This window comes from Carlito syrichta, unplaced genomic scaffold (assembly GCF_000164805.1).
Source record: "Carlito syrichta isolate Samal-C Ts95f unplaced genomic scaffold, Tarsius_syrichta-2.0.1 Scaffold309294, whole genome shotgun sequence".
Classification (NCBI taxonomy): Eukaryota; Metazoa; Chordata; class Mammalia; order Primates; family Tarsiidae; genus Carlito; species Carlito syrichta.
Window position 1 is genome coordinate 710824 of NW_007253390.1, and position 12723 is coordinate 723546.

At 53.7% G+C, this 12723-nt stretch overlaps 1 protein-coding gene across 3 annotated transcripts in view; it reads right to left on the reverse strand.

Annotated features, from left to right (window-relative positions):
• Positions 1–11610, reverse strand: part of KIF21B (kinesin family member 21B) — a 33925-nt gene extending 22315 nt beyond the window's left edge. For all 3 annotated transcript variants that reach the window (XM_021717135.1, XM_021717134.1, XM_021717133.1), the window contains exons 1-13: positions 11389–11610; positions 10906–11088; positions 8635–8784; positions 8398–8532; positions 7852–8019; positions 7459–7574; positions 6549–6744; positions 5014–5203; positions 4015–4078; positions 3689–3907; positions 3242–3323; positions 2701–2818; positions 1756–1947 (exon numbers count right to left, since the gene is read on the reverse strand). In XM_021717135.1, coding sequence (XP_021572810.1) covers positions 1756–1947; positions 2701–2818; positions 3242–3323; positions 3689–3907; positions 4015–4078; positions 5014–5203; positions 6549–6744; positions 7459–7574; positions 7852–8019; positions 8398–8532; positions 8635–8784; positions 10906–11064 — 1789 coding nt within the window. In that variant the 5' untranslated portion in view covers positions 11065–11088; positions 11389–11610. The remainder of the gene's footprint in view (positions 1–1755; positions 1948–2700; positions 2819–3241; positions 3324–3688; positions 3908–4014; positions 4079–5013; positions 5204–6548; positions 6745–7458; positions 7575–7851; positions 8020–8397; positions 8533–8634; positions 8785–10905; positions 11089–11388) is intronic.
• Between the last annotated feature and the right edge of the window lie 1113 nt (positions 11611–12723).

The window sequence follows — 12723 nt, forward strand, 5'->3', positions numbered from 1 at the left end:
GCAGAAGGCGGAGGCGGAAGGATCGCCGGAGCCCAGCAGGTTGAGGCTGCGGTGGCCGGGAGAGGCCACTGCACTCTAGTCTGGGCAACAGAGTGACACTCCAACTCAAAAAAAAAAAAAGAAAGAAAGAACTGGAGCCAGTGGGAAGGGGAAGAGTTAGCAAGCGAAGACAGAGGAACATGGGCTGGAGCAGAGAATGAGCTGATTCTCCACCCTGTCAACAGGTATCTCAAACTTAACAGGTACAAGACCGACTCTTTATTTCTACCCCTCCCCGTTCGCAGTAAGTATCGTCTCCATCCTTCCAGAAGCTCACACCCTGAGGCACCCTTGGCTCCTCTCTCCCTCACGTCTGCCTCCCATCCATCAACAGAGCCTCTTGGCTCAACCCGCACAATCATATGCCCAGCATCCAACCACTTCTCACCGCCTCCTGTCCAAGCCATCTCTCCTGGGGTCTTTATATCAGTTTCCTAAGTGGTCTCCAGCTGCCGCTTTCATTCTCCCATACAGCAGCTGCAGTGATCTTTTAAAAATGCTTTTTAATTTTACAACATGTAGCTTTCTCAAAACGCCACACCCCCTCATCTCCCTCAGGGTATAAGGCAGCGTTCTTGCAGTGACTGGCATGACCTAGCACCACACTTCTCCTCTGACCTGTCCCCATTCACTGTGCTGCAGCCATTCTGGCCCCCTTGTCATTCCACCACATGCCTGCCTCAGGGCCTGCCATCTTCTGCTCCCTCTGCCCGGAATGCTCTTCTCCTGGCGCGTTCCATTCTAACACTATCTCATCTCCTTCAAATCTTTGCTCAAATATCACCTCTTGGTGAAGTCTTCCAGGACCATCCTTTGGTCCCCATCCTCCTCCCTGCTGTATTTTCTCCGTAAGATGTATCGCTGTCTGCCATGCTATTTTATGCCTGTCTCTCCGCACTAGGATGCACACTCCGTGAAAGCAGGGAGTCTACTCACTCTAACAGTTCCAGCACCAAGGACAATGTCTGCTCTGAAAGATGTATTCAACATGTTTGCTGAGTAAGGGAAGGGACAGACGAATAAACGAAACACAGAACAAGTGGCAGAGTAAGGGCAAAGTAAGGAAGACAGAATGTGGCAGAGAGCTTACAAACAGGTACAAAGGAAAAGCCCCAAGGAGAGGAATGTAGGAGAAAAGACCAAGTGGCACACTCACGTGTCCAGGTTTATACAGGATTCTAATATGTGAGATGATAGTGAGAAATAAAAAGGTTAATTTAGAATGGAGCACAGGTACGAGGGTTAGACATAGGAACTTTTTTTTTGAGTCAGTCTCACTCTGTCGCCCAGGCTAGAGTGCAGTGGCACACTCTCAGACACCCCAGCGTTGACCTGCTGGGCTCAGGCAATCCTTCTGCCTCAGTCTTCTATGTCCAGCTAATTTTCTGATATAGTGTCGAGACAAGGTCTCATCAAGTTGCCCAGAATGGCCTGAAACCCGTGGGCTCAGGCAATCCTCTTCTCTCGGCCTCCCAAAGTGCTGGGATTACAGGCTTGAGCCACCGTGCCCAGCCCAACATAGAAACTTTTAACAGTGGATCAAAGGACCCCCCAGTCAGAGGGTCAGAAGTCCCTTGCCCGGAAGGTCAGGCAAATCCCCAAGATGCCAGCTGCAGGAAGTGCTTTTACAGAGGAGAGGCTCAGGGGAAAGTGTGTGTGGGGGGAATATGGGCGGGGTCTGGGTGGGTTGGGGGCGGGGCAAGGCGCTGGCCTCACTGAGGTTCTGCAGCACACGGTCACGCTCCAGCTGTGTGTCACGGATCTTGTTCTGCAGCAGAATCAGCTTCTCCTCGTACTGGTGCTTGAGCGTCTGCAGCCGCCGCTGGCTGTTCTCCAGCTCGTCGATCAGCTTCTGCTTGATCTCAATTTCGCATGTCAGGTCAGCCAAGTCTGCCTGGAAGTTCACCTCTGTGGGGGCACAGCCAAATTCAGTCCAGCACCAGGGCAAGGGGAGATGGGGAGCAAATGTGCCAGTCCTCGGCGGCTGGGCCCTCCTTTGGTCAGCCATGCCCAGCGACCAGAGATGGGCAATATGTTTAAAGAGCAGCCCCAGTAATGCAAGACTGGGCTCAGAAGCTGGGATGGGAGTCCAGACATCCTTCCCAGTCCTGCCATGCCCAAAGCCAACATCTACCTGTGGCAGATGACACAAGACCCAGCTTGGGTAGAACAGGGTGAGAAAAGTGAGAGCACCCTGCAGGGCTGTGGGCCAGAGCTGGCAGTGGGCAGAGCTGAGGGGGCAGACGTCCCTATTTAGAGGAGAGGGTTTCCGCACCAGAGTTGGACCTAGATTTATGCCCTGCTCTACAAGGGCCAAACTGAGGAAGGTCACTAAATCTCTCTGAGCTTGTTCTTCAGTGGTAACTAACAGGGAAACTCACAATGCCTACGTATAGGGTTGAGGTGAGGAGTGAAAGAACCAAGCCATGTGAAAGGTTAAGCTGGGCCCAGAGCCTGCAGCCCGCGAGCATTCAGAGTGCTTGCACCATCATCATCACTGCTGCTGCTGCTGCTGTTATTGTTACTGGTTTCGCATCCGGGAGTTTTGGGCTCTGGATACCACCACCTCGAGATTAAAGCAGGGCCAACCCCATCCCTGGGCATTGGTAGCCAGGTACCTCAGCCCCACCAGCCCCTGGTCCCCAGCCCAGACCCACATACCCTTCTCCTCGGGGTCAGAATCTGAGTCCACCAGGCTCTCCTCGCTGCCCGAGTCCTCATCTTCGTCCTCACGTCCTTCCTCCTCCTCACAGCCACTCTCATCTCGCTCTTCCTCCTCCTGGGTACCAAGCACCATTGGGGTGGGCCTGGCCTCAGGAGAGGGGAGCCCAGAAGCACAGATCCATCCGGACACCGTGCCCCAGGGTTGTGAGGAGGGGAGGGATTTGGGCAGGCCCCAGGGCAGGCCCTTCTGCCCACCCTCACTCCTGGAAGAGCGCCAGTTCCCCAACAGCCCAGACGGAGCCCCCCGGGAGAGCTTCCCTCTGCCCCATCATCCCCTTGGGACGACATGGGGGCCTGGGGAATGGAGATCACCATGGCAACCAGTCAGCAACATTAGGAAGTGCCAGCATCAGCGGGATGCGGACTGCAGGCCCCACCCCCTCCCTCACCCTGTGCAAAGATGTTGACTGGCCCAACCCCAGCAGGGACAGGGACACAGGCCCATGACTGGGACGAGGACGGGGCATGTGGTCCTCACCTCCTCAGCCTCATTCTCATCCGTCTCCTCGCTGTTTTCCTGCTGGAGTTTTGCCCTCTTTTTGAAGGCTTCCTTCTCAGGGCTGCTCGTGGAATAAAGGGGAGGCTAGATGGGGCGGGGGAGACTAACCCTGCCTTGGGCCTGTGGCAGGGGCATGGGGCATGACAAGGAATACCCCTGCCCAAAGGACAGGGGAATAGGACTGGGTTCCTGCTCTGCAGAGAATCCCACTACTCCTCTCTAGTGCAGCACTCAGAGCAAACCTTGGTCACTCTCTATACTTTCTCTCCTTGGGGGAAAGCATAGCTTTGGAGAAGGTGGGGCGAAGGCTCTCTGCCCCAAAGGCTGAGCACATTTGCTCCATGTGCTCCCTTGGGTGTGGCTTCCTGAACACAGGTGGGCAGGTCCGCGGGGTGGGGGCTTCTGCGGGGGCAGCACGCCACTCACCTCTTCCTGCGCTGCCTGACCTCCTTCTTTCTGAGCCGCTCCAGGTCCTGCTTGGCCCTGCGGATCACCTCAGAGGCATCCTCCATGGAGCTGGCTGGGCTACCAGCGAAGGCAGGGGAAGCCGAAGAAGCACCCAGGGAGTAGGGGCTCCGAGCTGAGGCCCGGGAGAGACTGCGGCGGAGGGACTCGTTCATGGCCTCACTCTCCAGTAGCTTCGTCCTGTGTGGGCGAAACGAGTGGGTGGTGCCAGGTGAGGCAGCATCGCTCTCTGGGCCCTGCCCGGCCCAGGCCCCGCAGCCTGCCTGCACCGGCTGGGGATTACTTACCGCAGCTCCTCAATCTCCCGGATGTAGTTCTGGATCAGAGCGCCAATGGCCTCGTTGCCATCACCTGGAAAGGGAGGCCAGAAGGAGGGTGCGATAAGAAAAGAAATGACAGCAAGGGCTTCAGCTCTGAGGCTGCCAGTCCTGGATCTGTCTCTCTAACAGGGTAGCTCCCATGGGCCTTTTCCAAAAAAGAATGAATATCAAAGAAATACTTGTACATGTTCTTAGGCGGACACAGCACTGTTGGTAATAGCAAGAAACTGGAAACAACCTAAACGTCCATCCATAGAGAGCTGTTATAATACATTATTCTTCATTGTCACATACAAAACATCATGTAGAAGTTTAAAAGAAGTTTTTATTGGGTATGTGTGTATGTGTAGTTTTGTGCATGTTATGGTTTTTTTAAATTATTTTTTGATTTTTTGTAGAGATAAGGTCTCACAATGTTGCCCAGGCTGAGCAACTCCTGGGCTCATGCGATCCTCCTGCCTCAGGCTCACAGAGTGTTGGAATTCTAGGCATGAGTCACCACAACCAGCTTAAGTGTAGGTTTTAATATGGAACAATTTCTACAACATAATGCTAAATGAAAAAAGGAAGTCATAGAAAAAGTAATATATATCCACGCAGACATATAACAATGTATATAAATACACAATAATACTTGAAACAAATGTTCTGAGAAAGTTTGGGAAAAAATGTACCAAGCTGTCATGAAGGTCCCTTCTGGGAAGTGGAGAGGGCTTGGGGTGGAGAGTTCAGGAAAAGGGATTTCAACCTTTCACTTTTTATACAGACGTTCTGTTTGTACATTTCCTAAGAAGGATGTGTTTCCATGTTACTTGTGTCACCCAAAAATGTTTCCACTGGAAAAGAATGCACACGAGTTGATCTGTGAATGGACTGGGGGCTTAGCCCCATGCCCTGGGGTGGGTGTGGGGTGAGTGGGTCCCAGTCCATGGGTGCTCTGAGCTGGCCAGGCACACCCCGACTTACCGGCCTTGGCCAGCAGCAGGTTGGCCTCTTGGCTCATGAGTTGGGTGACACGGTTGTTGATGGCGTCGATGGCCTCTTGCATGGCCTTCACCCGCAGTCGCAGCGCCCCATTCTCCTTCTGCAGCATGGCATTCTCCCGGAACAGGTCACTGTAGCCCTCGGCACCGTCCTCTCCCATCACCCGCTTGCCCTGGGAGCAGGGGCATGTGAGAGCAGTCAGGTGCCGGGGCTGGCAGGCAGGGGAAAGGGGTAACGATGCACCTCCCTTTGCCAGCGCCCTGTCCTTGCCCCTGGATGTGGCAGCACGTGCCAGCCTCTGTTGCCCAGTTTCTCCGTAACAATGCTCAAATACCTTATATAACGTCCCTTGCCAACAACAACAACAAAAATCCAAATTCGTGACCAGCCACTCAAAGACTCCCACAGACTTTCTCCATCCACCCTACTGCCCACTGTCATGTCTCCATAAATGCTAGTTTAAGGGTCGAAACCCTCCCTGGTCAGGCAGCTGGCATAAATGAGTCAGCCTGGGTATAAGACAACAGAGAGTGGTAGAGACTGGAGCTAACAGAGTCCAGACTCAGTCTAAAAAGGGAAGCTGCTATGCCACCCAGTCAACTTAGTGCCATATGCTGTTAGATCTTCATAGTTTTCCGGAAAAGCTGAAGTACCCTGGTTTACAGAAAGGGTGACAAGTTGCATTATTTGAAACAGTTTGTGACTTTTGCCTTAGTAACATGTAAGTAGATTCCCCAGAAAATCCATTTCCCTCCCACTTCTGTTCCTTTGTACATGGCTTGTTCTCTACCTAGCATGACTGCCCTATCTCCTTTTGCTGACACCTCATTTGTTCTTCAAAATTCACATAAAGCTCCCTTCCTCCATGAAGCTCTCCCTGACTACCTGAGTGAGTAGGGCCAACTCTTTCCTCTGTCCCCCTGCAGCACAATGGACTACTCCTGTGGCCCCATTATCAATTTTTTTTTAGACAAGGTCTTCCTCTGTCTCCCAGGCTGGAGTGTGGAGTGCCACGGTGGGATCATAGCTCACTGTAGCCTTGAGCTCTGAGCTCAAGCACTCCTCCTGTCTCAGCTCCCCCAGGCGTGGGGATTACAGGTCCACACCACTATGCCCAGCTAATTTTTTTATTCAATTTTTTTCTTTGTAAAGATGGGATCTCACTAGGTTGCCCAGGCTGGCCATTATCAACTATTCTGTATCACAGTCCAGCAGTCTCACCTGTTCCAACACAGCACATTCAGCACACACAAAAAAACCCTGAGAGTGCCTGCCCTATGCATGCTCCAAAAGCCAAGGTGCTCTTTCTCAGACTAGTATTCTAAAATCTGTGGACTCAGACTGTGCTTGCTTCACCGGGGAGAGCCCCAGTCTGCTGCCTGGCACACAGCTGATGCTCAGGAGGGGTGTGGGGAGTGATGGGGAGGTAGAAGTGCTGCTGGGGAGGTCAGGGCAAGACCGCAGGGCACACACAGTATGCCCAGGGCACGGGTCAGCGCCCGTGAGCATGCTCTCACCGCCTTGTACTCCATCAACTCCATCTGCAGGCGCGCAATCTCAGCCCGCAGCGCACTGATCTGCTGGCTGGTCTTGTCTTGGTTCACCACCACCTTGTTCTTGATGTTGCGGGCCCGATTGGCATATTTGAGTGTGTTGAGGGTCTCCATGAAGTCTCGGTCCGAGGGGCTCACACAGGCGATCATGATGGTCTGGCTGGGGGTGCAGGAAGGTGGGGTGAGACTGAGGAACACCATGAGCCCCAGAAGCATTGCCTCAGAGTAGAGATTCTGCTCCTACCCCGATCCCCTGCTGCCTCGATGCCTGAAGGACCTGGGCACTCAGGAAGGCAGAACCTGGGATGTGGGGACCCGAGCCACTTGGCTAAGACTCCACTGCAAAGGTGGGTGACAACAATGGAGGTGGCCAACAAGCTTGAGGAGGTTATGCTGTGTAACAGCCAGACTCCTCTGGTGAGGATGAGCCACAGCCCCGACATTTTCTAGCACTTCCCAGCTATTATCTCATCTGGGTCATATGACTTCCTTTAGAAATATCCCTCCCTGTTGTACAGATAAGGAAACTGAGTCTGACTCTAACAGGTCAAAGGTCATGGAGTGTCTCAGGGCTCCCATTTCCGTTTTTACTTTTAAGGTTTCTTTCCTTTCTAAATAAAGACAGGGTCTCGCTATATTGCCCAGGCTGGCCTCGAATTCCTGGGCTCAAGCAATCCTGCCTTGGCCTCCCAAAGTGCTAGAATAGCAGGCATGAGCACCACACCTGGCCTGGTTCCTACCTCCTAAACCTGCAGCCTGGGATGGGAAGGCCTCCTCCACCACGGGGCCATCATGTGCCAAACCCTCACATCAGTATTCTCCAGGAGCCTCCCTACCTCCCCTCCTCCCTCACTGGGTGTTGATCATCAGATACCTGTTGCCTCCCAGCGAGTCCTGCAGGAGCCGAGTGAGCTTAGAGTCCCTGTAGGGCACGTGCACCACCTTCTTGCTCTGGTCCCCCAAGGCACTGATCACATTGCCCAAGGCCAGCTGTGGGAGACAGGCCCTGGCACTCAAGAGTCACTCAAGAAGGGAGGAGCAGGGGCTAGACGGCTCTGCCATCTGTACCCTTGGGCTCCCTGGGGGGGATTGTAAGCAGATGTGACAAGCTGGTGAAATCAGAAAGTTGGGGGCAGGGGTGAGAGGTGAAGGGCTAGCTGGAAAGAGGCCCAAGGAGGACCAGGAAGCCATGGGGTCTGGGGGGCCTTGGGAGGGTCTGAGATTGAGCTGTGCTTGTCACTGGGGCTGTGACCCGCCATAAACCTACCAGGCCGCAGTTGATGGAGATGCCCTCCTTGGCCCGCTCGCCGGTGGCCCCTGTCCGCTTCAGCCGCTCTGAGCCGGCCAGGTCCACAAAGTGAAACTTAGCAGTGAGTGTCTCATATTCACTCGTGGGAGCTGTACCCTCAGGGAGCCCAGTCACTGCCTCATTCACCTGCAGCAGAAGTTGGCATCTGACTCCACCAGCCCATGCCCACCTTGCTGCTCCTCTGCTCACAGCGTTGCCATCTGGGAGAGGCAGGGCAGGTTGCCGGGTTCCCTGCCCTTTGCACATGCAGAGTGTCTGACAGCCCACACAGCACTTGCACATGCCTGTTTCTCACTTAACCCTTGTGACACAATGATGCTGTAAAGAGAGCAGGAGCCCATTGTACAGATGGGGTAAATGAGACCCAAGAAAAAGGAAAAATCACAGTGGCACACAGAGGCAAGCCCCAACTCTGGCGTGCTATCTCTGCATCCGTGGTGCCTCATCTTACCCTCCCTGGGATGCCCTGCAGCATGCCAGCTCCCAGTTCCCCCGAGGTCTCACCAGGTCGGGCTGGGTGCACACGCGCATCTGGCACAGGTGGATGGTGAAGATGGCATGGGAGCGGGAGCTCTGCACATTCATCTGGGTGCTGGCTGTGGTGCGTGACAGGGCTCCCTGCTTCAGGCACTGGATCAGCTGGGGATGGAAACAGAAGTTAGGACTCAGGACTGCTGTTGGTGCCAGTCCTCGCCCTTCTAGGGTGCCTGTGTCTGCCCCAGACCTCCAGGGAATGCTCACCTCCTCCTGGGAGTGGATGAGGCGAGAAGTGACGCCCGTTGTGTAGATGCCACCATTTGCATCCTCATGGATCTTGATGTTGGACCTGCGGTGGCGGGCGTCGGGGTCACGGGTGCTATCAAACAGGTCAAGGATCTCTTCGTTGTAGAGCTGTGAGGGGAAGAAATGGCTGCTGATTCGCAGGGCACACAGCGTGGGGCTCCAGGGGCTTGTCACATGCTCATAAACTCTCTTTGTTTTGTAGATGTAGAAACTGAAGCTCTGGAGGGTCCCCTCCGGGCTCTGAATCCCACGATCTCTCTCCAGGACAGAGTGGGAGGACAGTGGGGCCCTGTGCAGAGCCCTCCTGGGGCTGTACCCTGTTTCTCAGCTCCCCAAGGAACCAGCACTTAGCAGCTCTCAGTCCCAGCGAGGGGCTGAGGACTTAATGGGTTCAAAGGGACACGGGTCCCGGATGTAGGAGATGAGGAAGGAATGACCATGATGTGGGCAGGTCCTATTATATAGCAGGGCTGGGAAACAGGGGATGGGGACGTGATTCCTGATGAGAATCAGGACAGAGCTCAGTGGAGACCGGGGAATCATGCCCTGATCCTGACCATCCCTGGGGGCTGAGGTGACGATAAGCTCTGGTGGCGGAGGAATGCGTCTGTGTGCCTGCACTGTGCTCAGGAGCAGAGGTGGGCATGGAGAGCATGCCATGACGGCCCAGCCTACTGAAGAGGGAGCCTGGTGAGACCATTGTGCAGATGTGGCCTGGCCAGGAGTAGGCTCCCATTTCGGATGGTGTCAGCCATAGAGATTCCTGCATTGGGAACCCCTGACAGGGAAAGCTAAAGGTCTGGGATGCCCAGCAGGCTGGAAGCTGGGGCAGGGGAGTGGGAAAAGGGTCGGGGACGGCTAGGACAGCAGCCAAGAAAAGTTGTAGGGCAAAGGGGGAGACCGCAGCCCTCGGACATCCGAGGCTTTGATGGCTTAAATGGACAGAAATATCCCACAGGAAGGGGAAGAGGAAACAGAAGGGATGGAGTAGATGGGTGGCCATAGTGTCTGTCTGTCTGTGTTGGGACAGACACACTGCATCATTTAACCACTTGTGGTTCATCCTTTGGCATTGATTTTTCTAAGAACCAGCCTGCTCTTGGGGGATCTCTATGGTAACAGGATGAAAAAGGGATGAAAACAAGATGTGAGAGAAAAGCTTAACGACATACACAAAGAGCAGGACACACACACACACACACACACACACACACACACACACACATAACACTTATCAGAAGCAAAAGTTCAGAAGGACAAACAAAAACTCTCAAATCTAAAATACTGGGCACCCTTAGAGGAAAGTAGACAGCCTGTGTGGCAGGAAGGAATAACTCTGGTGCAACAGACAGGGCATGGGGAACAGGAAGGCCTGGAGAGGGCTGAGGCCACAGCTCTCCCTCACAGGACAACCTGGGTACCATCAGAGCATGAGGGTTGATGGGGTAAGTGCACAGGAGGGCTCCAAAGCCAGTCAGCATACCAGCACTGTGGCCCTTGTGTTGAGTTTTTAGATGCTGAGAAGTGAAGCTTCCCATCCAAGTATCTTAGAGAGGAACTGGGTTAAGTCAGGCTCTTCTGAGAAACATTCAGGTCTGCCTGTCTTCCTAGAAACCCCTTTGAGAGGAACCCTTTTACAGGAGGGAGCTGCCACCTCAGGGCACTGAGGTAGGGCTCGGCAAAGGCCCAAAGGAAGAGCCCAGAGACCCCTCCCACCCCTAAAAGCCCCTGGCTGCCACAGCTCTGGGCCTGACTTCTCCCTGGGGTCAGAGAAGACTCAGAGGGACAGAAGGTATCTCAGCCAAAAGGGACAGGGCCGGCCTCTGAGGCTAGGGAAGGGCCCAGAGAAGGCAAGAAGGAAAGGAGAAAACTAGACTTGCCCCTATGTGCCAGGTCTATGCTTCTGTGCCACCCTCACAAAACCCCTAAGGAAACAGGTACCATCCCCATTTTGCAGCTGAGGCTTAGAAGGGTGAATTGACTTGCCCAAGGTCACATGGCTGATAAGCGTCAGAGCTAGAATCAGTCAAGGTTGAAGAGACCCTAGAGGTCATTGACTCAAGCTCCATCTGATACAGGAAACCCCTTTAGAAGGTCCTACCACGTCATTTTCCAGCCCCTGCTTGGACTCTTCTGGCAGCAGGAAACTCATCACCTGTAGATACCCCCATGGCTCCCTAGGCTCATTCCATCTTGCAGTCCACCAAGTCTCCCTCTGGCCCATAGTACCTCCAGAAACTGAGCGCTGACTTTGAACTCAGGCCCAGCCACACCCTGCTCCTGTGCCCGCCGCTTGCGTTCGGCGATCCCCCCAAAGAGGTGTGCGATGGCCCTCGGGATGATGCCTTGCTCCTCCTCCGACGTCGCCATGTCAAAGCCAGTGCCCATGGTATATGTTTTCCCGGCCCCTGTCTGCATTGGCAAAGATATTAAGAAGGTGTTACTCAGCAAGCCCTGCATCTGGGCCCAATCCCCTTAGCCCACCTGCCTCCTGGCCTGGTTCTCCTGCCCCTTTTCTTGGTCCCAAAGCCACACTCCAGGGCATCTCTGGCTGACAGCCCTCCCTCTGCTAAGCAACAGTGCAGCAGCATCCTTGGACAGCGGAAGAGACTGTGCAGCTGCAACTCACATGCTCTGAGGATGGGGCTATCCCCCGTCAGATACAGGGGACCAAGGCTGGGGTGGCCGTTGGTGGGAGTGAAGGCAGCTTACCTGCCCGTAGGCCAGCACTGTGGCATTGTAGCCCTCGAAGCAGCCCTCAATGAGCTTGCTCACACAGGTCGAGTAGATCTGCTCTTGCCACGTGTCCAGGTCGAAGACAAAGTCATAGGTGAAGGCCTTGTCCTTCCCCAGCAGGACCTGGGGCTCTCCCGGAGTAACAGAGGTACAGATGTGACAGCCCTCAATCTTCTCCTTTGACAACTGGGGCCGGATCCTGCCCAGGACAGGGAGAGTCCTGGGTCAGGTCCAGCTGGGTAGGGGGAGGGGCTGCCTCAAACTTCTCCCTCCCATGGCCTGCCAAGCTGCCACAACCCCCAGAAGCTAGAGGAGAAGGAAGGATGCTCAGAAGCGTCCCAGAGGATAGAGTTAATTTTGGTAATAAGATAATAATAACAACAATATCAACATCACCAAAACAGCAGTTGCTAACATTTATTAAGCACTTAGTGTATAACATCAGAACTGCATTGAAAGTACTTTTACATAAATTGACCAGAAGCCAGGCTCGGTGGCTCAGCCTGTAATCCTGTGCTTTGAGAGGCTGAGGTGAGTGGATTGTCTGAGCCCACGGGTTCGAGACCCGGCTGGGCAACTTGGCGAGACCTCGTCTCTACAATAAATAAATAAAAAAACTAGCCGGGCATGGTAGCACACGCCTGTAGCTCCAGCTACTTGGAAGGCTGAGGCAGAAGGATCGCCGGAGCCCAGCAGGTCGAGGCTGCGGTGGCTGGGAGTGGCCACTGCACTCCAGTCTGGGTGACAGAGTGAGACGCCAACTTAAATAAATAAATAAATAAATAAATAAAATAAATTGGCCAGAAGCAGTGGCTCGTGCCTATAATCCCAGCACTTTGGGAGGCCAAGGCGAGATGACTGCCTTGAGCCCAGGAGTTTCAGACCAACCTAGACAACATAGTGAGACCTCGTCTCTGCAAAAAAAAAAAACAAAAAATTAGCTGGATGTGGTAGCATGCTCCTGTAGTCCCAGCTACTCAGGAGGCTGAGGCGGAAGGGTTGAGAAAGCCCAGGAAGTCAAAGCTGCAGAAAGCCATGATCGTGCCACTACACTCCAGCCTGGGTGACAGAGTGAGACTCCAACTCAAGAAACAACAACAATAAAAAAGTACTTTACATAAATGAATTCATGTATTCTTCACCATAAACTTTTGTGGTGCCTACTATTTGTCTGATATTACAGATAAGAAAATTGAAGCTGAGAGAGTTTAAATTACTTGCCCAAGGTTGTATAATGGAAAGCGATGGAGCCAAATCCAGGTCTGTGTGACATAAAGACACATACTCCTGATTGGACTGGGAGCCCTAGAA